Source organism: Lutjanus erythropterus, chromosome 7 (assembly GCF_056507025.1).
Source record: "Lutjanus erythropterus isolate fLutEry1 chromosome 7, fLutEry1.hap2, whole genome shotgun sequence".
Taxonomy (NCBI): domain Eukaryota; kingdom Metazoa; phylum Chordata; class Actinopteri; order Lutjaniformes; family Lutjanidae; genus Lutjanus; species Lutjanus erythropterus.
In genome coordinates, this window is record NC_139323.1 from 28,549,520 (window position 1) to 28,571,361 (window position 21,842).

Consider the following 21,842-nt stretch of genomic DNA (forward strand, 5'->3'; position numbering starts at 1 on the left):
TGGATAAGTACGATATACAACCCCATTACAAATAATTAAAATTATCACTAACAACAAAATGGGATGAAAACATCACTCAACTTTTGAGTCATAATTATTGTCAAAGTACATGAGAATAACACATTTCTGCACAGTTTTGTTGAATCTGAGAAAGAACAAACAAGAAAAATAGAGAGCAGAGGGCAGAGAGAGCCATCGTCATCCAACATCTGGAACTCTTATGATTTGCATCGCTGCGTCTTTTTAAGTTGGCCTCCACCATTTGTTCAACTAAATACACCTGCACACACTGACAATCTTGAACACACGCGCCTTTCAGTCCATGGCTCAGCCATCTATTCATCGCCCACTAACAGGATCTGTTCGTTACACCCTGACCACTTAACCAGACCCCCGGTGATTTTCCTTAAGCCTCCTTGTCCAAGGCTAGCAGAGTCCTGCTGTTTCCTGTGTCCTTCCCTCTGCACCAGAGCACCTGTCATCAACTTGGGCTACAGAAAACTGTCTTGTTGTGTGTAAACAGCTGAATTTCAATCTATTAGTTAGCAACACTAAAACAGCACCCTAATGTAAGAATCACAGTCAATTAGGGCTGCAACTAACAATTATTTTCATTTTCGATTAATCTGTCAAAATGATTAATCACTAATTTTGTTGATTATTTAATTAATTGTTTCATCCATAAAATGAAAAAGGACTCAAAATTATTCATCAATAATAAAAATAGCTGAAGTTTAATGTAATAGTTGATAAGTAATCAATTACTCAGCTAATCATCTACAGTGTGTACAGACATACTGGTCATTAAAAAGTGAATGAGAAAAGAGATATGTACCATTCCACCACCAAACACACACGACAATGGTGACAGCAACATGGCCAGTTAAATTATAAGTTATTGGAAATAAGCAAAGGAAAAATATTTTAGAAATCCTTATTGATCATTAATGATCTGTTGTCAATATTGTTGGAACGGTAAACATTTTTTATTTCACCAGAACTGGATTTCTTTAATGATAAATGTAGCTCTACATTCACATCACCAAATGTGGGATGTAAAGAGCCGACAAAGGCCTCTGATGTGCGCTGCTCACTGCTGGGAAAGTGATATAATAGGTTTAGGTCTGGATCCGGGGTCTGAATGCCAACCGGTCAGAAAAGCTCATTAAACAGCCATATGAATTTAACCAGAAGAGAAAACGCAGGTGTTTTCCACTAATGGGCTTAACTCAGCATCACCAAAGCAACACTATTCATGAGCTCTCTGGGTCTAGTGATCACCTCACGACTCAAATGTTCAACTTCTGTACAAACCATACATCAGGACTCATAACCTTCCTGTCAGACTCCTTGGCCTTGATCACTAATGGTGCACGATGTCGATCAATATGCCAAATATATCTCAGACGTGTTGATGGATAACGTGCCAAAAACAATGACAGGTATTGAAGGAAAGACAGGCCAAGTCGTGGCCCACAATGGGCTGATTTTTCCAAGTGACAGCAAAGAAGTTTAAAAATGTTATACCAAAAGCAATGTTTCCACTTTTCGACATTTCAGATACACTTGGCACACTTATCTCCTTTATGAATACTCACTCATGGAAACAGTGGAAGTGTTTAGCAGTTAGTCATGACGCATTTTAGATGATGCATCTGCAAGTTATACAACACATACAACACAAAGAAAAGAACAACAAAGACAACCCAAATGAAAAATATGCACTTGTAACATCCAATGAAGTGACAGCTGTCAATATTTAATCCATTATAAAATAAAATTCAGTATTGGGAATATTGGCAGGGCTCAACAAAAAGGATTACCTGCTTGCCTGGGGCAAGTAAAATGCCATGTTGGGCAACTAAATCTCAACTCACAAAAATATCAAACTATTAAACTACTGTGATAATCACTTAATTGTTAAAGTAATTTTTCATGTAAGAAAATGCTTTTTTTTAGCCTCTCATATATGGAGATTTACTGCTTTTCTTTGTTTACTATCAGATTAATTGAATATTTTGAGCTGACAAGATGAGACATTTAAGACGCCACCTTGAAATTTGAGAGAACTGGGATGACCATTTGTTAGTATTTTCTAACATTTTAGACACTGCAGCCCGAGATTAAACATGAAAATTAGCTGGACTTTTGTTATTTAATAACCCCGATAAAACACTTGCCTGACTGGGCAAACAGAAAAAACAAATTAATGTTGAAATGTGATAATGAACAAAAGATAAATCCAATCCAATTGATGATCAACTACAAGTCTACATTTTATCATCTCTACATACTAGATATCTCCTTCTATATTTGTTCTCTACATCTTGAGAAAAACACACACACACACATACACACACTTCCCCTCCTCTAACCCTGTATCCCTCCTGCCCCCATCCCTGTTGGACCATGACAATCCCCTTCACCCTGGCAATATGTCATCCCTGATCCGATTAGTATCAGCAGCACTTGAGAAACTGCAAGCCCCTTGTGGTGAGGGTCCCGAGAGGGAGGCATCTGTTGGCTGCGACAGGGAGGACCAGGCCAGGCCCGAGGCAGAAGACAGGGGTGAAGCCCCTTGGTAATAATCCACGCGCAGAAGTGTGAGGGGGGGGAGCTGCAGACACGTGCCACAGAGAAGAAACAAGGCAAACGGCAGCCTCATCTTTACACACACACATTTACTTGTTTTCTACTGTCTATGAGGGGAAACCTCAACTGAAAACAGTTAAATAAGTAAACAAACTCTTTTATAATTGCTTTTGGAAACATTACCAAGATCCAGAATTACATAAACAGCTGGTTTTAAGAGAAGCAGAGAGCATCTTTAGTAATACAGGTGTATGTGAACATTATGTTCTGAGCTCTGGCGTGAGAAGGGTGAAGTCTGTGTCCTCTTAGGCCAAAAGCCCCCCTCTTAATTCTTTGTTTTATTCCCCTGCCCCGCTGTCCCCTCTGGGCTGAAGGGCTTCTTTCAAGAAAAGCAGGATAGAGGTGTAATCCTTAAAAACCTCGCTGTAATGCTCTCATGCTTCCCAAGATCCACTATTTTAATCCTCATATACATGTAGAGAATTCATAAATCCGGCTTCAGCCTGACAAGACAGTAAATCTAGTAATATTATGACCGGGAGCATGAAAACAATAAAAAATAAAAACAGGCGACATATTCACATGTTGGGATAAGGAGATGCAACGACGAGATGATTGTGGATAGAAAAGAAACAAACATTTCATGGAATTACAATTCTTGGACAGAACAGAGATTTACATGAAATTAATACATGAAGGAGATGAATTCATTTTCAACAGGTTGACATTTTTCTTTGTTTTTTATTATTATATATAAATATAATGTCATGGATTTTTATTGTGGTATTATCGCAGCATGAGATTGTTAGATTTTGGTAAGGTTGCATGCTTTGGGAGACAGTGATCAACATTTTTCACAGTTTTCTGACATTTTAAAGACAAAACAACTAGCTGATAAATCGAGGCAATGACTGGCAGATTAATCGATAATGCAAATAATTGTTAGTTTCAGTCTTAATCCCTACTGCATACTGTAAAACATTCCACCTGATTTCAAGGAGAATCCGCCCCAGCGGCAGGCATTATTATAAGAATAACTATAGAGAACAAGCCAAATGTCTCGCTGATGGACTCATTTCCTTATGTAGGTCACATGAAGGCATCAGCATTACATTAAGACTTGAAATGCTAAACATCTGATGGTTCCAGCTTCTGAAAAATGAGCTTTTTTCTTGTCTTTCATCATTTTGATCTGAATGTCTTTGGGTTTCAGACTATTAATTGTCCAAAAGAACAATCTAAAGACGTCCTATTAGGCATCAGACATTAGCAAATTGTGATGGGCATTTTTCACAAATTTCTGACATTTTATGGGCGAAAAGATCAATCGCTTTAGTGAAAATAGTAATTAGTTGCAGCCCCTACACACATCCATAATGGCAACGAAAAACACACTAATTCATGTATGCAAATACACTTCCCACTAATAATTTCTTTTTATAAAAATGTAAAAGTGCGTCATGATAGCAGGAATGTGTCACCAGTGTGAAGTGATGACACTCAGACTGTGGTCAAGACATCGTGAGTCACTTCCACTCTAATCTAATCACATGACTCACACATTGAGTTCAGGTGACACATATTTACATATTGCATCAGTAATCAGAAGGACAGAGGGGTTTAACAGTGAGGCTGTTTCTTTGTCATTTGAATATAGATGATAAGTGACAGCTGAGGAAGAGAAGTCAAAGATTCTAATGGAAAAAAAAATACATGTCTGAAATTTGGCATACACAATAAATAATATGAAACTTAATATATAAATGCACTAATTAAATGTGTGTACGGTTTTCAAAGTAAACAAATTCCTACCATATTTGTTTTTGTTGTTTTGTTGTGTCAGACTGATTTATGTATTTTATATAATGTTCATGCATTTCACGCCTGTGCTTCTGCTTTGCATGTTTTAGTGTTTAACAACGCAACACACTGTTGTCTTTAGTTGATGTTTCTAATAACATTAATATCCCTCTTTTTATTTGTTGCATGTGTTGCATTATAAGTTTCTGTGTTGCATGTTTTTTAATACCTGAGCACCCAAAAATACCTAAATACCTGATGAATTATGTTTCTATTAACTATTCTATTTCTATTAACATTTTTTTAATTGTCCTGGATGCTTCTAAAATGGTAAATGACAAATAATTTTGTAATTTAAATCTTTTTTCTTTTTTTAAGGGTGACTTTTAACATCTATCCAGGGACTACAGATGAAAAATAGCCTTTTGACTAACTCTGGCACATTTACAGCACTGTTTATTAATGTGCACTGGTCCTGTTAAACAAACCAATAAATAAAATAAATAAAAGTATCATCCACTCACATCCCAGATCTCCTTCGGTTCTAGTTTCACAATCTGCTCGCTTGTCGTACATTAACTCTTCCTAACAAGCTGACTGACTGAAAGGATTCGGCCTCTTTGTGGCGAGATCGCTCAGTCAAACGACAATAAGGACTGTCACAAGTCGCGGTCAGCTGCAACAATGACGGCCTCCTCAGCAACACAAAGCCCTGCTGAGCGGCTGGTCCATTCTGGTAGGGGGGACAGGCTAAAAATACCACTGGGACCTGCTGCTATTGACTAAACAAACTGGAGCTAATGGGAGGCCACAGTGCTCTGCTCCCCCCCCAACAACACACCACACACACGCGTCCCTCATACGCACACATACAGCGATACACACAGGGTTGCTACAACGCCTCCCTAGAGAGTGAGATATAATCAGAGAGATTGGTAGCAGACTGGGGCAGTGAGACAGCCTGGTGCGTAGCCAATAGGGACAGGGCTAGCAGGTCAGGCCTCATCATCACAACATGTTCGCCTGGCTGGCACACTTCAGCGAGGAAGGAGGGAATGAGGGAACGAGGGAGGAAAGGAAAAAGCTGGAGGAAAGCAACTGAAAGTGGGAAAATTTTGTATTAGACATAAATTAGAGCTGATTAACCAAACAAACATGGAAAAAATATTCAAAAGAAATGTATTCCCTTAAAATGGAAGATAGAAGAGAGCAGGAAAGGAACTGAAAAGGAAGAAGTGAAAGAGGATGGAAAGAAAATACCGGAGGAGGGGGGGGTCGCACTGGCATGGTCACAAGTATTTACAGAGAGGCTTGTGTGAAACCAAAAGCAGGAATGCTGCATGAGGTGGAGGAGGAAGAGGAAGAGGAAAAGGTAGTAGTACAAAGGTAGTATGGTTAGGGTATCCCAGCAAGGCTTGACAGTGATCAGGCAGCGTCTGTGTAAAAACTCAGTGGGCGGCCAGGAGTTGGCAGCAGCCACGCTTCAATCCCCCTGGGACTCAAAATCAAGAGGGTTCACAAACACTTCCCAAGAGAGTGTTTGTGCTTCTGTCCACTTCTGCTTTCAATAGTGTCTAAGTGTGTGTGGTGGACAAAAGTGCATTTAACAAAACAATGACTTAGTTAAATTTGCAAAATACGCTGATGATGTGAGTAATAAAAGGACATGCTATGAAGATATTAAGCTAAATGCTGCAAAACAACAGCCAAAATGTACAGTGTATACAAACATTTTGCTGTCTCCCTCTCCATCTAGTGGTGACCTGCTGGAACTACATGTATCTGTTGACTGGATGCTCATTATTCTCATGGAGCTTAAAATATGTAAGGGCTGGTAGTTTCCAGCTATGCTCCTCCAAGTCGTTGCTTTTTAATGTGACCTGGGTTTTTATAGATCTGGAAAAAACTGCAAAAACTACAAAAAGATCTAAAACTAGATACGCTTGTGTCCACTGATGAATTTAAGGACATCATAAAGAATGTGGTATTGGAGACATTCTTGTTTTTATTGAGAGGCCACTGTGTTAAAATAGCTGTTTTTATTTTATTGTGGATTTTTGTATCATGGTGTATTTGTTGCATTTTAATATGTTGTGATTTGCATGGTGGCTACTTTGGCCAGGTCTCTCTTGCAAAAGAGATTTTTGATCTCAGTGTGACTTCCTGGTAAAATAAAAAAAAAATAATAGAGGGATACACTTCAAGATTCATTGTTTTTATCTTTTGACTAGTGTCTTTTTGCAGAAACAAAACCGTTTAAACAGATTTAAACTATGCCCCTATGCATTTAAAACATGTTGTCTTTCCTGATCAGATCAAAACAGTTTATAATTAACAACCTTAACCTCGGCGACATGGACCGCTAGGAAAATGTTTCTGATAATAGGAAGTGAAGAGTAAAATGAGGAAATAGTGAATGGGCTTCTTATTATGCAACAAAATCCTTCTAAAGGACAAAACAATGAGTTAATAAAAAAAAGAGCATGTTTTCATCAGGGATTCTGCAGGTTTCAACGAGTTATATTTCAGACTTTTTTAAGAAAATTATGAATTATTATAATTATTATATTATTCATTATTATTAAGAATTTAAGACATCTTTCATGTCTATATTGGCAAGAGTACAGGCACAGTTTGCAGAAGTGGTCAATGGTTTTTGTTTTATAGTTCTTACAGCACGATCTTTAACATGAACTGCATCATTCAGTTTTAAAGATCCTTCAAATTGTCTTTACATCTTTTCAAGGCTTAAAATTCATATTATTGCATTTAGACTTTTCAAAGACCTGCTGAAACCCTGCTAGTTTGTGTGTGTGTTATCCAATTTCCACCTGTTTTAAAGATTTCTATTGGATCAAATAAACACTGAAAATCTAAATGTTACGAATCAAAAATCAAAACAGAAAATAATAAACCTCATCCATGTGTATCATTCAGTTTGCACACTGTCTCTGTGTGTGTCGTCTCTGGTAACTTTACCTTTGCCAGGACAGAGATGTACTTCTTGAGAGACACCAGGACCTGTCCTTTGATGACAGTGTGAGCAGCCAGCTCCACACGCAGAGAGTAGTGCAGCGTTGACTCCAGGTCTGCCATGTACACCCTGGATCTGGACACACAATCACACGCAGACATTGTGTCAACAAACAGAAAGAATAAGCAAAGAAAGGCAGTCTTGTGCAGTGTGTGTCGTTCATACTTGTTGAATGGTCTCCATGGCTCCTCTGTGTTGTTGTTGTGGACGTCAATGGGGACCGGTGGAGGCTTCCCTGACCGCACCACCCCGGGCAGCCTCTGGAGGGCGTAAGAGTAGAAACTACGAGCCTCAATGTTGCTGAGGGAGAGAAGGACAGGTGAGACAGACCCTACGGTCACTCATTAAAAACTTTAGAACATTAGAACACCCCTCTCCATATACTTTGAAATCTTGGGGTTGTTTTAAATGGTTTAGACTGAACCCCTTGTTCTAATTAAAGGAGAAATAAATATGTAATATACACTCACCAGCTACTTCATTAGATATACCTGTTCAGCCATTTAACCATGCAGATATGGTCAAGACAAAGTTTAAACTGAGCATCATAATGGAGAAGAAAGGTGATTTAAGTGACTTTGAACATGGCATGGTTGCTGGTGCCAGACAAGGCTGGTCTGAGTATTTCAGAAACTGCTGATCTACTGGGATTTTCACACAGAACCATCTCTAGAGTTTACAGAGAATGGTCTGATAAAGACAAAATATCCAGTGAGCGGCAGTTCTTTGGGTGAAAATGCTTTGTTGATGCCAGAACGTCAGAGGAGAATGGCCAGACTGGTTTGAGATAATAGAAAGGCAAGAGTAACTCAAATAACCACTTCTTACAGCCAAGGTATGCAGAAGACCATCTCACGCACAATACGTCGAACCTTGAAGCAAATGGGCTACAGCAGCAGAAGGCCACCCCGGGTGCCACTCCTGTCAGGAAACTGAGGCTACAATTGGCACAGGCTCGCCAAAAGAGAACAACTGCGACATTCAGACGGCAGGGTCAGAATTTGGCGTAAACAACATGAAAGCATGGATCCATCCTGCCTTATATCAACAGTTCAGGTTGCTGCTGGTGGTGTAATGACGTGGGGGATATTTTCTTGGCACACTTTGGGCCCCGTAGTGCCAACTGAGCATCGCTGAAATGCCACAGCATACCTGAGTATTGTTGCTGAAAATGTTCATCCCTTTATGACCACAGTGTACACATCTTCTGATGGCTACTTCCAGCGGGAAAAAGCACCACACCACAAGACTCAGATCATCTCTAACTGGTTTCTTGAACATGACAATGAGTTCAGTGTACTCCAGTGGCCTGGATAATGGATGTGCAGCCGACATATCTGCAGCAACTGTGTGATGCTATCATGTCAAGATGGACCAAAATCTCTGAGGAATGTTTCCAGGACCTTGTTGAATCTATGCCACAAAGAATTAAGGAAATTATAAAGGTAAAAGGGGATCCGACCCAGTATTAGCAAGGTGTACCTAATGAAGTGTCCGGTGAGTGTATTAATCATATCATGACAATGATATGTGATCAGAGATGAAGGAAACATGTTAAGTTTAAATACTGGCTACTCTGACACCAATATTACAGCCAGTATGTTCTTTGAAATTTCCATTCTGGTGCAGAACATCTGTTTTGTTTTGGCCTGTGTGCCTCCGGTCACTGGTCATTTTGACACCTGCAGTGACCAGATTTGTAATAAATTGACAGGAAAACACAGCATGCTGCAGCAATGGAAGCGAGCAAGCACTCTGGACATAGACCAAAAAAATCTGACATTTTTCAAAAGAGCTCAACCAGAGATATCTTAACAATGTAGCATACAATGATATTTTAGACAACAGGGTGCTTTCAAACAGCTTGATGAAAGCCCTTTGTTGTTTCAACATAACAATGATCCCATGCACAAAGACAGGTCCATAAAGATTTTTTCAGAGTCTGTCGTGAAAGGAATTCAACCTCGGCTACATCCAAGCTGCCCTCCCTCCAGGACCGACACGCCTCCAGGACCATGAGGCATGCAGGTAAGATTGTGGCTGTTACCTCCGATCCGACCACACTGATGTTATTGTGGCTGAATGAGGAGCAAATCCTTGCAGCCAGGTTCCACCATTGTGTATAAGGCTTTCATAGAAGATTGGAGGCTGTTATAGAAGAATATTAAAGAGAAAGAGATGTACAACAATCACATGTTTGGCTGACCACATGCTTTTCTGCATGCAGGCTACATGTAACACTGAATTGAGGGCATGGCTCTAATCCTGCAAGGAACCTCAAACTAATACAGTTTTTTTCCAACCTTTTGTTTCAGCAGTCCACCGCCATAAAAAATGTTTTATGACCTGTATTTTTTGTGGCCATATATTTTACACACTTACGGGAACGCATTTCAAATACTGAGCAGATGGTGCCAGGGCAGCGTGGAACTGAGAGAGAGATCGCTGATCATTAAGCCATGTGATAACCCTGCAACTGGAACCACCACCATTAACGTGCTCCGTCTCTCTGCCTCCACCTCCTCTCATTTGCTTTCTCTCCTTGTCAGGGACAGAGAGAGCATCGTAAAACTGGAACAGGATGGTAATAAGGAGGATGGATACTCTGAGCCCACGCTCACTCACACCAGCGCGGGACTCAATTACACCTGCGTGTCTGGTGGGAGTGTACAGATGTGGAGGGAGAGCCATTCATCCAGCGATCCCCAGGGCCGACGGGCGGGCAGGCAAGCATCAGGGTGGGCTGTGTGTGTGTGGGGGGGGATGCATTCACCTGGGACCAGCACACATTACATGCATGACGGATGTGAGACGCCCCCACACGCTCTCATACACATACACACACACACACACACACGCACACACAGGCACACTCGGCTCTCCCAGGATCAATCAGACATTCAGTGATGATGGGAGGCCATCTGTCGCCGTGTGCGGCTGGGGCTTGTTTGGCAGGTGAAGCCAGAAAAGCAATGGCATTGTTTTCATGCAAGAAATTAAAAAACCTCCCCTCTGTACAGTGATGGAGATGAGGGGGGTTGGAAGGGGAGAGATGGAGGGTGAATAAATAAATCAGCAATAAATCATTTCCTTTTTGCATTTGTCAACTAAAAAGAGTCCTCTTTGCATGCCAAGTTATTGAAACAGCCAAACAAAGAGGCAGAAACAGCAGATGAATTTGCAGGGTGAGGAATGATCAGCGCCGCTTTATGATAGTGAATAATGGGAGCGATTTTGATGCTCTGATCCCATTAAGAGGCCAGATGTTTAAAAGTATTCTCATGAATAGGGTTCAGATAATGAGCACGCGATGAAGGTTTCCGGCACCAAGCAAAGTTGTCACGTGTGGAACAATAGGAACTGAAGGGAAGTAAACTTGGTGTTTGTGTATTTTAGATCAAGCCAAATGGAAATTACTGTAAAAAACTTTGTGATGTTATCAAGATTTATACAAAAACAGCTCAAGCTCACCTCACACCTTCTAATCACATCCACCAGCTGAATATCAATTAACACTGTTCAGCATCACTGGTGCATCCTGCAGGTCTGCCTCTGTTCTTATTGTTTCTAATTAGGAAGGAGAAATATATTTCCCAAAACTAAAGCAGGTGTTGTTATTATTATTTTTAACCTTAGTAAAGGACAACAGGTGGCCTGGTAGCTCAGTTGGAAGAACGCCTCACCTCGGCTGTCTTATCAAATAAAGGCCTATTCCTATAGACACTAAGTACAGTAAAGCAAATATCCATACTTCATCCCTCTGTATAAGACTTGGACTAATGCAATTCAAAGTTTGTCACTGAATGCATTTTGCAAATGCAAGATTAGCTAAAATGTACCCAACAGTCTGACCTGAAATGTCCCATATTCTATCAAAACCCTGCCACTTTGGGACATATATTTTTGGCAAGTTCAGCACTGATCAATTTCTAGAAGCCCATCTTTGAATCCCTCTTGCATTTGTGTGGTAAAAATCTTGCCATTTTCAATGTGGTTAAGTCACTGAAATAAAAGCAGTTCTCCAGCAAAATGGTATTACATTTTTGTCTCTCGATATTCATAGTTGTAACAATAACATGACTTCATTCATACAGTTGTTCACAGAGACAAAGGCCTCTCTGAAATTCTCTTAATTAAAAAAAGCATTTTCTCTGTGTGTTTCTTCTGTATTTGCAGAGTATATCCAACTATTATTGTTTGGATCTATGTTTGTTAAATTTACACGTATGTATTTATGTATACATGAATATGTGTGTGTATGTATGCACATTGACATTGGATGAGATGGGGGCTGGGGATGGGAACCTATCCTTTTGAATGGAAAAATCCAAATAAAGTGTATTAAAGTAATAATAGTAATAATAAATCTAGTAGCTAATCCAGTAATAGTTTTGTAGAATTCTAAAGTGCAGCCTGTTGCACTTTGGATGACTTCAGACAATAAACAATTGTATGCTGACTGGTGTTTGCAGAACAAGCCAGATGGAAAAACACACAGAACAGTAACAACATTGTTTTTCCACTCTGTGCCAGTGTACTGGCCTGTGCACACAGATAATCAGCAATTCTCATGCTAAGCTCATTGTTACATCCTGTAGGAAGTGGCACTTTTTACTGTTTAATCAGGTTACTATTATATTTTGGTGCAACAGCAAGCTGGCCTCCTCCATTTAAATGTTTACATAGTAAGTTTGTCATTTTAAACCAGCTTGTGTGGAAAGGAAGTGGACACTAAAACGCTGTGACAGGGAGCTTGCACACTTATTAGAAGCACAATGCCAAAAACAATAGCAACACTGTTCTATCTTGCAAATAATATTTTGGACATGCATGTAGCCTAACCATTTGCTACGTTGTCCTTAAACTGTCTAACAGAAGTAAAGTCCTGCACACTCACACAGGTGTCTTCATTTATTCTGGCTGACTAGACCTCTGCTCAGGTCGTACAGAGCTCTTTATACAAATAACAGGCGAGCAAAATTTCCGTCTGACAAAAGTAATACGAGACATTCGTCCATTAGACAGACAGATGTCACTCAAACAGTCTGCCTTTGTTAGACATTAATACATGCAGTCCTCAGACGAAGTATCGTGAGGCAAACAAGTGAAAACACCTCTGTAGGTAGATCCTGAGTGTGTAGGGCCTTTAGGACAAAAAGCCTAAACTATTTTTAAGCAATTAATTAATAAAATAGCAGCACACAATCTGTTTTAAAAAAAATGCAAAATAACTAAAAAGCTGAAGAACTAAGGCATATCCATGGTGAAATATTATGGTGGGTATTACAGGTTATGGTGGAGAGAAGTGAATGTGTCCCGCAGTTTACTTACTACTTTATTTACTCCCCCTTTATGCAGACAGATTGCAAAACCTGTGTGAATGGGGATGTGTTTGAGAATCAACCTTAAAGCAAACTGTCCAGTCTTATAAGTTTTCTAAAAATTACTGATCCACCATTACTTGTGTCAACTGTTGTAACAGCTCATCCCTGAAATGCAAACACACCACATCCTTTGGCACTGGTGCGTTTGTAGAAGCAAATGTAGAGGCTTTCATGAACTGATAAAACAAATACCTATTTTGTTATATTACCATTAGGGATATAATATACATGTATAGGACAAATGTAGAAAAAGGTAATTATCATCACAATCATTCAAAAGTGCTATACTATACATTATCTCTAATTAAAAAGAATTGAAAATCTTAGGTGATGTGAGTGAGGAGACCAGAGAATTGGTGCAGCAGGAGCGGTACTGCACTCGTTTTACCATCCCGCTATGACTAAAGAGACCTCAATCTACTGGTCAGTCTTTGTTCCTACTCTCAGCTACGGTCATGAAGGGTGGGCCATGACCGAAAGAACATGATGGTGGATACAAGTGACCAAAATGGGCTTTCTCAGGAGGGTGGCTGGCATTTCCTTTAAGGATAGGGTGAGAAGCTCAGTCATCCGAAACAGACTCGGAGTGGAGCCGCTGCTCCTTCTCGTAGAAAGGCCCCTGTTCAGGTGGTTTGAGCATCTTGTAAGGATGCCACCTGGTTGCCTCCCTAGGGAGGTGTTCCAGGCATGTCCAGCTGGGTGGAGGCCACGGGGCAGACCAAGGACTAGGTACAGGGGTTATATCTCTTTTGCATATTTTTGCACATATTTTCTTAGACTGTCAGGATGCTGATACTGCAATAACAAATGGTACAGCACTCTTATGATATGTTGTTATGCAGTGGAAGTAAAAGTATGCACAGATACTCACACTGTGAGTCGCGTAAAGTTGCCCCCAGGATAGTAAAGGTAGCAGGATGGAAACTCTGTCACTCCCAGTTTGGTTACCAGACCTTCCTCAGTGCTCAGGACTCTGCGCACTGCAACGTTCTCAAACTGTAACAGGTCCAGAGTTACCTGAAGAACACAGTACACACACGCAGTTTAAAAAAAGATTTCAGTCATGTTATATTTCAACATATTAGCTTAGTATATGCCATTTATATTTGTGATGTGCAGTCATTTTCAACCAAAGACCATATGGATAAAGGATTTCTGTACAACTTAACACTGCACCAGCTTATTTTACATTTCTGGTCCAAGATGTAAAGCCATAGAGTTCATTATGAGGCGGTACAGATGGAAAGACACTATACTGAGCATTTTCAAAAGAATGTCTCCTCTGCTTCCCAAATAGAAATAATACTCAAGAGAGGAGAGAAATACACAGCTCAGGTTGATGGAAATACGTTACCTCTCTGCCAACGTAGGATTGAGCTTCCTCAAAGATAAGAGCCAGGTGTTGAACATTGTTGGTCTCAAAGAAGCTGTCAACCTCCGCTTGACTGGAGAGAGAAGAGCAGACACGTAAGACACAGGACTAGATTTCTACATACAATTTAGGCTAAACCTTGAAGCAACTCCAAACATAACCAATAAATCTTAAAGGGATCAAAAAGAAGAATTAAACAAGTGCAGATTTTTACGGACATGTTCCTTCTTAAAAGAACAGGACATCCTAAAATTAAACTGAGAAGGCTGTGTTTCATTTGGACCTTTGACTGATTTTTCAGCCTCTGATCTCCTTTTTCCTTGTACAAAGCTATTTTTATCTAAAGAGCACCCACACCACACAATCATAAACACTGAAACTACTCTGCCCTAGTGTGATTTTATTTCAAGTATATTATTTCCACTTGAAATGTTCTTCTGATTTAGCAAAGAACAGTTTAATTTAACTGTGTTGTTAGTCAAGAAAGCATGGTGGTTAAAATTCACTTATTTTCTTTATGAAAGAGGAAAAATGACAAGAAGAAGAAAATGACATGACAGTCTGAAAGAAGCAATGGTATGTTCCAAGATAAAAACAGAAATAAACTTGACTTCTTGCTTCCTTGACCTTCACTGTCACTGAATAAACTGGGTGTATGCAGTGCCTGCATGTGAATACATGCAAAGCAGAACAAACAGAACAATCACTGCTTTATTTCCATTGCCTGGTAGTCAGTCAAATGATACTGTTTCTAATAAATAACACTGCAGATGAGATCAGTTGAAATGATGCAACATGCTGGGAATCTGTGTGTCTGCAGCAACAAAAGTACAAGACTGCAACAAGGGACAGACAAAATACAGGAGCTGAACATGGAACTATAATTTACAAAACTGTGGGATTAAATTAATATAAGAAAACAGGCATTTTTCATGAGTTGAAGGAAAACATCTAAGACTTCCTCTGTGCTCACTAAAGGTTTATTTCTCTCAAATTATGTTTACAAATTTGTTAAAATCTGTGTTAGTGAACACTTCTCCTTTGACAAGACAGTCCGTCCACCTGACAGGTGTGGCATACAGAGATGCAAAGCAGGAGCAGGATTATGATACAGGTGTGTCTTGGACTGGTCACAATGAAAGGGACACCCAGTGAAGAGTGTCATTTTTTAAGCACTGAACAATGGCTATTTCACATATGGCTACAGATATAATTTTTTTCCCCAAGGAGAACAAACTCATGATGCTCCCTACTCTGCCTCTGACTGGCTTACCCTGATATTCTCACACTGACCTTAACCAATACCTCCTCATGCCTAAACCTAACCAACCCAACCAACAAAAGCAACCAGAATGAGCCAGTCAAGAGGATGGAGTTGAACAAATTTGCGAACAAATTCTGAGAGATAGAAATGTGTGCACATAAGGTTTTTACTTCAACTCATGACAAACGAGCAAAAACAAAAGTTCTGTACTTCTATTTTTGTTGAGTGTATAACTGAAAGTTTAAAAAAATTATGACAACGCTAATTATGACGCCATCCTACTAGACTACACAACTGCAAAATTAACATTAAAAGTATAATTTGTCACTTAAAGTCCAGATGAAACGGCAACATATTGAACTTCCATATTCCCTGTGAAACAGGATAGGTGGGCAGGACATAACAGGAATTTGTAATTTCATTGTACAGGAAAACTTTTTTTTAACTGTGCATAAACTCTGACTCTGACTTAGACTTTATGTGTTGTTAAATAGTTGCACAATATGATCTGGGATGGATGTGGGATATGTGTGTGTGTGTGTGTGTGTGTGTGTGTGTGTGTGTGTGTGTGTGTGTGTGTGTGTGTTTACCTGGTGGGCTCCAGCGGGGGGCAGGCAGGGGGCCAGGGCTCCTCATGTGTTTCCAGTCTGTCTATAATCTTATGACGGAGCCCTCGAACATCGCGAGGGAAACCTGGACGGTCAAAAAACATCAAGAAAAAATTATACACTGCTGTTAGTTGTCATGCAGGATTATTATTCACTAGTACACACACTAAGTGTGTTTGCACAAAGTCACCTCAACTAAAAATAAAGTATCAGACAAAATGCTGATTAAGCTACAATCAGTATGTATATTCCTCTGACAAACATGTTCTATATGAAAGATAATTTGTTTTTATTGGCCTGAATTGCTTCTGTGTGCGCAGCAGTACCTTTAAAAGCCTGTCCTTCAGAACCCGGCTTGGAATAAGCATGGAAGAACTGTAAAGTGAAAGAGAGAGACGGTTTGTGTTACGAAGGAAGTGGAGAAAAAGAGAGAAGTGAGATCAGATGAAACGGCCCTCACACGACTGTGAGAGAAGTAAAGCGATGTTGTGTAATGTTTGGTGGTGGTGTTGGAGGGGGGGGCAGCTTTCCCCTCTGCCCGCCTTGACCCTTAAATCCTTCCTGGTTAAAATGAGTCGCAGATGTTGAAGCTCTATTGTATGTTTAAACAGAAGGAGCTCTTGTCTTCGTTGGGTGGCAGAGCAGAGAGAGATGGACTGAGGGCCGAGTCTCGAACACACACTACTACTGCTGCTGCTGCTGACTAATCAGATATGCTACAAATACAAATACAGATGTTTGGAGCTGGAGTGTTTTTGCAGTGTGGCTGCTGATCGGGCAAAAGTTAACTCTACTGGGAAAAGACTGTTGTTTCTACAGTATCTAACATGATGTGTCATGTTTTCATCCAGAGTTTCGAGAATGATATATTTGGCTGCATTTGAAAGACAGCTGCTCTTACACACAAACTTACTCTGAATTCTACTAATACTATTGAGACAAAGAAAAAACAGTCCTGTGTTGGCTGAATAATAACTTTCCAAAGTGGATCCAATAGATTTTGAAGCTGCGTAATGACAAATGCTCAAAAAATGTTATTTTTGTTTATATAACTGACATATTACATTTTAAATTATAAAGCAATTATTCAACTGTAGTGCTAGGGGAAAAACAAAAAACAATATAACATAGTGTTGTGTGAAAATATTGTATCAGTACACAGGTACCATAACTTATTAAACTAATTAATATTACAAATGCGAATTCAAAATTTTAGAATATTAGAAAATTAAAATCAATAGCTTTTTCGGTTACTAGTTAACAACTGAAACACACTAATTGAAGACAGACAGAGCCTGGTCCTTTACAGATGATGAGTTAAATTCTTGAACTGACTCTGGTTAATCGGACCTTCTGTAAATAAGTGTTTTGTTCCCACACATGCTTACGCACATTCAACACAACATGCTAATTAAAATCAAACCTGCAGTATCAGTGTTGAAAAGTGTTCAAGGAAAACTGTGAACATTCCTGATTTTATGGAACTGAAGGGACTAGAAATGTGACGTTTCTTCATGCAGTCTGGTCATTCAAATCATGAAATAAAGGATACAGAAAATTAAAGAAAAAAGCGGCTCCACAAAAATCTTCCCACTCCTTGCTGGCCTCGGCTTTTGCCCTATGTGTGCATTTGTGCTCATTCATTGTGTTGGCTAAAAGGAGGAGTATATCACAAAAAGGTGCACAGCTTCCAAATGGATTCACAGACTTATAAGAGATTTAGAGGAAAGGTTGGTCTTCAGCCAAAGGGCAGCTGATTAACTGTTCGTAACAAGTGGCAAACAGAGGTGTGACAGTGGGAGTGACGAAAGGTGCATAACTTCTCTATCATAGTTTCTAAAAGTGCAGCCTGTGGGCCAGTGGTAGCCCTCAGCCTCTGAACATGACATGAAACACATGCATTAGACTATATTTTGATTATTACATGTAAATACTTTGAATGAATACACCACTCGGCCACTGCTGAGTTTGGTGCTCAGGGGATTTAAAGAACCAGTGTGTAATCACACCTGTCCCTGATCATCAGAAATCCTTATGAAAGAAGGAAGATGTATGTAGCTCTGTGTGTAAACACTGTACAACTGTATACTACCTTTATAGTGGGGTATCCTGTGATGCCGTTCTCAGTGCAGATCTTCCTGTTCTCTGCGACACTGCAGTCTATAACTGCCAGGTCCACAGCTGGCTTCCACTCTGAAGAACAGACATCAAATAGAGAGCGCAACAGTAAATATTTAGTGTACTGTCTACTGCACCCTGTACAGTTTACCGACACTGGATGTGGTCCTGAGCTGTCATTCTGCCAGCCATGTGTGCCAATGTGCACTTCAGTTTATCAATTCAGAAGAAGCCTGTGTGCCAATATTGTCAAGAAAAAAATCCAAAACCAATGACTGTCCAGCTTACTTGTGATGGAAAATCTTGATTGGTTCATTAAATTTACAAAATCCACGAGTTAATAGTTTATATTCACAATCAGTGCCCCTTCAAAGCAGAAGATTCAAATTTACGTTGCGTTACGTTTTGTTTGTTTGTCGGTCAGTGTGCTCTCTGTAGTGTACTTCACAAAACATTTCAGTTCGCAGAAGTGGCTGCGAAGTGAGCACTCCTTGCTTTTTCTACTGCGGGTGAGAGTGTAGAGAAGTGAGGCCTTGCCTGGTGAGGCTCGGAGATAACGTTACCGTCTACCTTCTGCTTAGAAGTGGTGAATCTGTGTCTCACAGCATCTTAATACAATGTAGTCTCTGGACTTTGTATGACTGGTGTCAACAAAAAATGTTGTTGCACATTTTCAATTAGTCGTCGCTCTCATCCTGCCCTTATGGCCAAACCACGTACGAAAACCTGGCAGTTCAATAAAACATTGCTTGATAGTCCATTTGGGGAAAAAAAGAAGCGAAAAGTCGATGCGAATATTCGCATTGAACCATTCCATCACTAGTAAGTTGGATAGTGATTGTTTTATTTTTTATCAAACTACTGGTGCCATGCACACAACTGGCTAATGAAGACAAAGCTGTTTTGTTGTTTTTATACTACCAAAATAACTTTTTTGACCAGGAGCAGCACTTATTTTTGTATTTATAATGAACAGACAACCGTACTTTCCACTATTTGCTTTGCTATTTATTTGTTTACACAAAAGGGAAAACAAACTGGGGCTGCAACTGACAATGATTTTCATTATCTATTAATCGGTTGATCATTTTCTCAATTAATCGATTAGTTGTTAAGTCCATAAAATGTAAAAAATTGTGAAAAATGCCAAAATGACATACTCAAATGCCCAAGGATATTTACAGTTAACTACTGTCATACAAGAGTAAAGATACAAGAAAATATCCACATTTGAGAAAATGAAACCAGACAATTTGGATATTTTTACTTAGAGTATTATTTCTTATCAAAAGAGTTGGTGAATAATTTAATAGTTGACAACTAGCTGATTAATTGACTTAACAGTGGAGCTCTACAACAACAGATGATAATAATAATAATAATAATAATCATCATCATCATCATCACTTTTGTCCATAAATGTTGAAATTTGCCTTCAGCTTCAAAGACAGGTTTAAAAATCACATCACATTAAATTACAAGACACAATAATAACAGAACATGCAAACTGCAGACAACAATAACAGGCATGACACCAGTCTGACTTTTGTTTAGGAGTTTAGCAAAGTTATTGCATTTTCAGAAGCTGATTGCTCTGTTATTCTCAAGAGGTTAGATACATCGACACGCTTGACAAATTTACAATACAAAACAAACAAATAAAACCACCATGTCAAGCACAAACTCAGCTTCTGCTACTGTCATTTTACATGTCATCTACAGGTGTGTCGGTTTATAGTCACTGACAGTTATTAAAATTTAGATTTGCTAGGATATGATCAGCATGTAATCCTAATTTCTTTAATTTCCCTTGAATATCAGATGGGTGACCCCAGTGCAGTTGCCACTGTTGACTGCATGAGACTGAAACACAGGACTGAAATACCCCAGGACTGTGTCAGGCCTCCTGCCATCATCACAAACTTTGCCCTGTCCTATTCTAATTATATTTATTCTCAAGGCTGTGTGATATTTCTCTTGGCCCAGGAGCTACAGGAACACTTGGACAGTGCTGAGCAGAATAAAAAAAAAGACATTCATTAGATCACATGCTCTAATTAACAGATAGAAACCACAGCTCGGTGCTGCTTCAGATGATAAAAGATAGAAGGAGATGTAACCTTGGCAACATTAAAGGTAGAGACCGCGGATTAATACAAGTTCAGCGGTGCGAAATTGAAAACTGTGTGCAGACAATGCAGAGTAAATTATAAACGATGACACAGGACTACATTGTAAACATATGGAGCTACGTGACTTGCAGCAGGTCCGTACACACCTTTAATGTCTCTGGCCAGACTTTTGTACACCGGAGAAAAGGCGACACAGTGTCCGCACCACGAAGCGTAAAACTCCGCCAATATAGCAGCTGTGGAGTTCACCAAAACCGACTCCACATTTTCCGGAGCTAACAGGATGACTTGGTCAGAGGACGAGTACAGTCCAGCCTCCGCAGCAGGAGGAAAAAGAAGACAAAAGCACAACCAAACCGCAGATGCCGCTACCTTTGCGGGATATGTTTGAATTTCTCCAGTAAACCGAGACGTGGCAGCGCGGCCACAGCACCGCGCCATCTTCTCCCGTACGGTCCCGTCCGAGCTGCTGCCGCTAACCGTCGGTGTGAACCTCCCGAGTTTTTCACCAACTTCTCCAAACTTTTCCTCCCTCCCTCTCCTCCTGACCAGCAGGCTTCACGGGTCCTCCCCCCTGTCCGGCTCCTAGAGCCCCACAAACACACCACTCATAACAAACTAACACACCCTCATTTCACTCCGATGTGAAGATAAGTGACGATATGAGGCCGTTCAAAGTGACGCGCGAGGACCAGAAGTACAGAGACATTTTTGCCCCTGCACGGCTCTCTTACAGGAAATAACCGTCAGTTAATATTAATATCATGTACGCTTCAATTATTAAACACAAAAACTGTTCACTGGGCGTAGAAGTTCAATATTGACCTTGGCCATGGGTTTGACTGACAAACAAACAAACATAAATAAATAAAATAAGAGCTGTGACGATTAATCAGTTGGAGTTAATGGATAAATTGTCGTCTGTTAAAGTAATAACCAGCTATTTTGACAATGAATTAATCAGTTTGAGTAGTTTTTTTTAAGGATTTTAGATGGGAAACGACTACATTATCTAAATGACTGTAACTGACCATTCCCTGTAATGAGTGTACGCCCAGGCATGTATATGTGACCATGTATAACAAATGTATAGATGTATAAATTTTAATATATTGAATGGACAAAAGTGTGTGCTGTTTCCTGTAGTTCTTAGGACTATTACATTTTGAAGCAGCTAAGTTGCATGTTTGAAATCAGTCTTGGAAAAAAAAAAAAAGTATTACAAATAATAATTTTAGATTTCGTTATCGCTGCACCACAGTAAACTGAATAACTTTGGGTTGTGGACAAAGACATGATATTTTATACCAAACGACTAATTGAATAATTGGGAATATAATCAACAGATTAATCAAGAATCAAAACAACAGTTAGGTGCAGCACTAAAATGATTAAATAAATATTTATTCGTGGGTCACTTGCTCTTTCCTCTGGCTTCCTCAGTACAGGGTTAATATCTCCATGACAACTGAGAAAACTCCATCCACTGAGGAAGGCCATGAGATGAGGTTGAAATCTCAGGGAAAAGTTAAGTGCCC

General features: G+C 39.7%; 1 protein-coding gene across 1 annotated transcript in view; it reads right to left on the bottom strand.

The window, feature by feature from the left end:
- qsox1 (quiescin Q6 sulfhydryl oxidase 1) overlaps window positions 1–20,838 on the bottom strand; it is a 37,233-nt gene extending 16,395 nt beyond the window's left edge. Inside the window, exons 1-7 of the mRNA XM_084723471.1 lie at window positions 20,451–20,838; window positions 18,147–18,247; window positions 16,381–16,429; window positions 16,037–16,139; window positions 14,165–14,255; window positions 13,682–13,827; window positions 7,372–7,726 (exon numbers count right to left, since the gene is read on the bottom strand). Coding sequence (XP_084579597.1) covers window positions 7,372–7,726; window positions 13,682–13,827; window positions 14,165–14,255; window positions 16,037–16,139; window positions 16,381–16,429; window positions 18,147–18,247; window positions 20,451–20,745 — 1,140 coding nt within the window. The 5' untranslated portion in view covers window positions 20,746–20,838. The remainder of the gene's footprint in view (window positions 1–7,371; window positions 7,727–13,681; window positions 13,828–14,164; window positions 14,256–16,036; window positions 16,140–16,380; window positions 16,430–18,146; window positions 18,248–20,450) is intronic.
- Window positions 20,839–21,842: the final 1,004 nt, after the last annotated feature.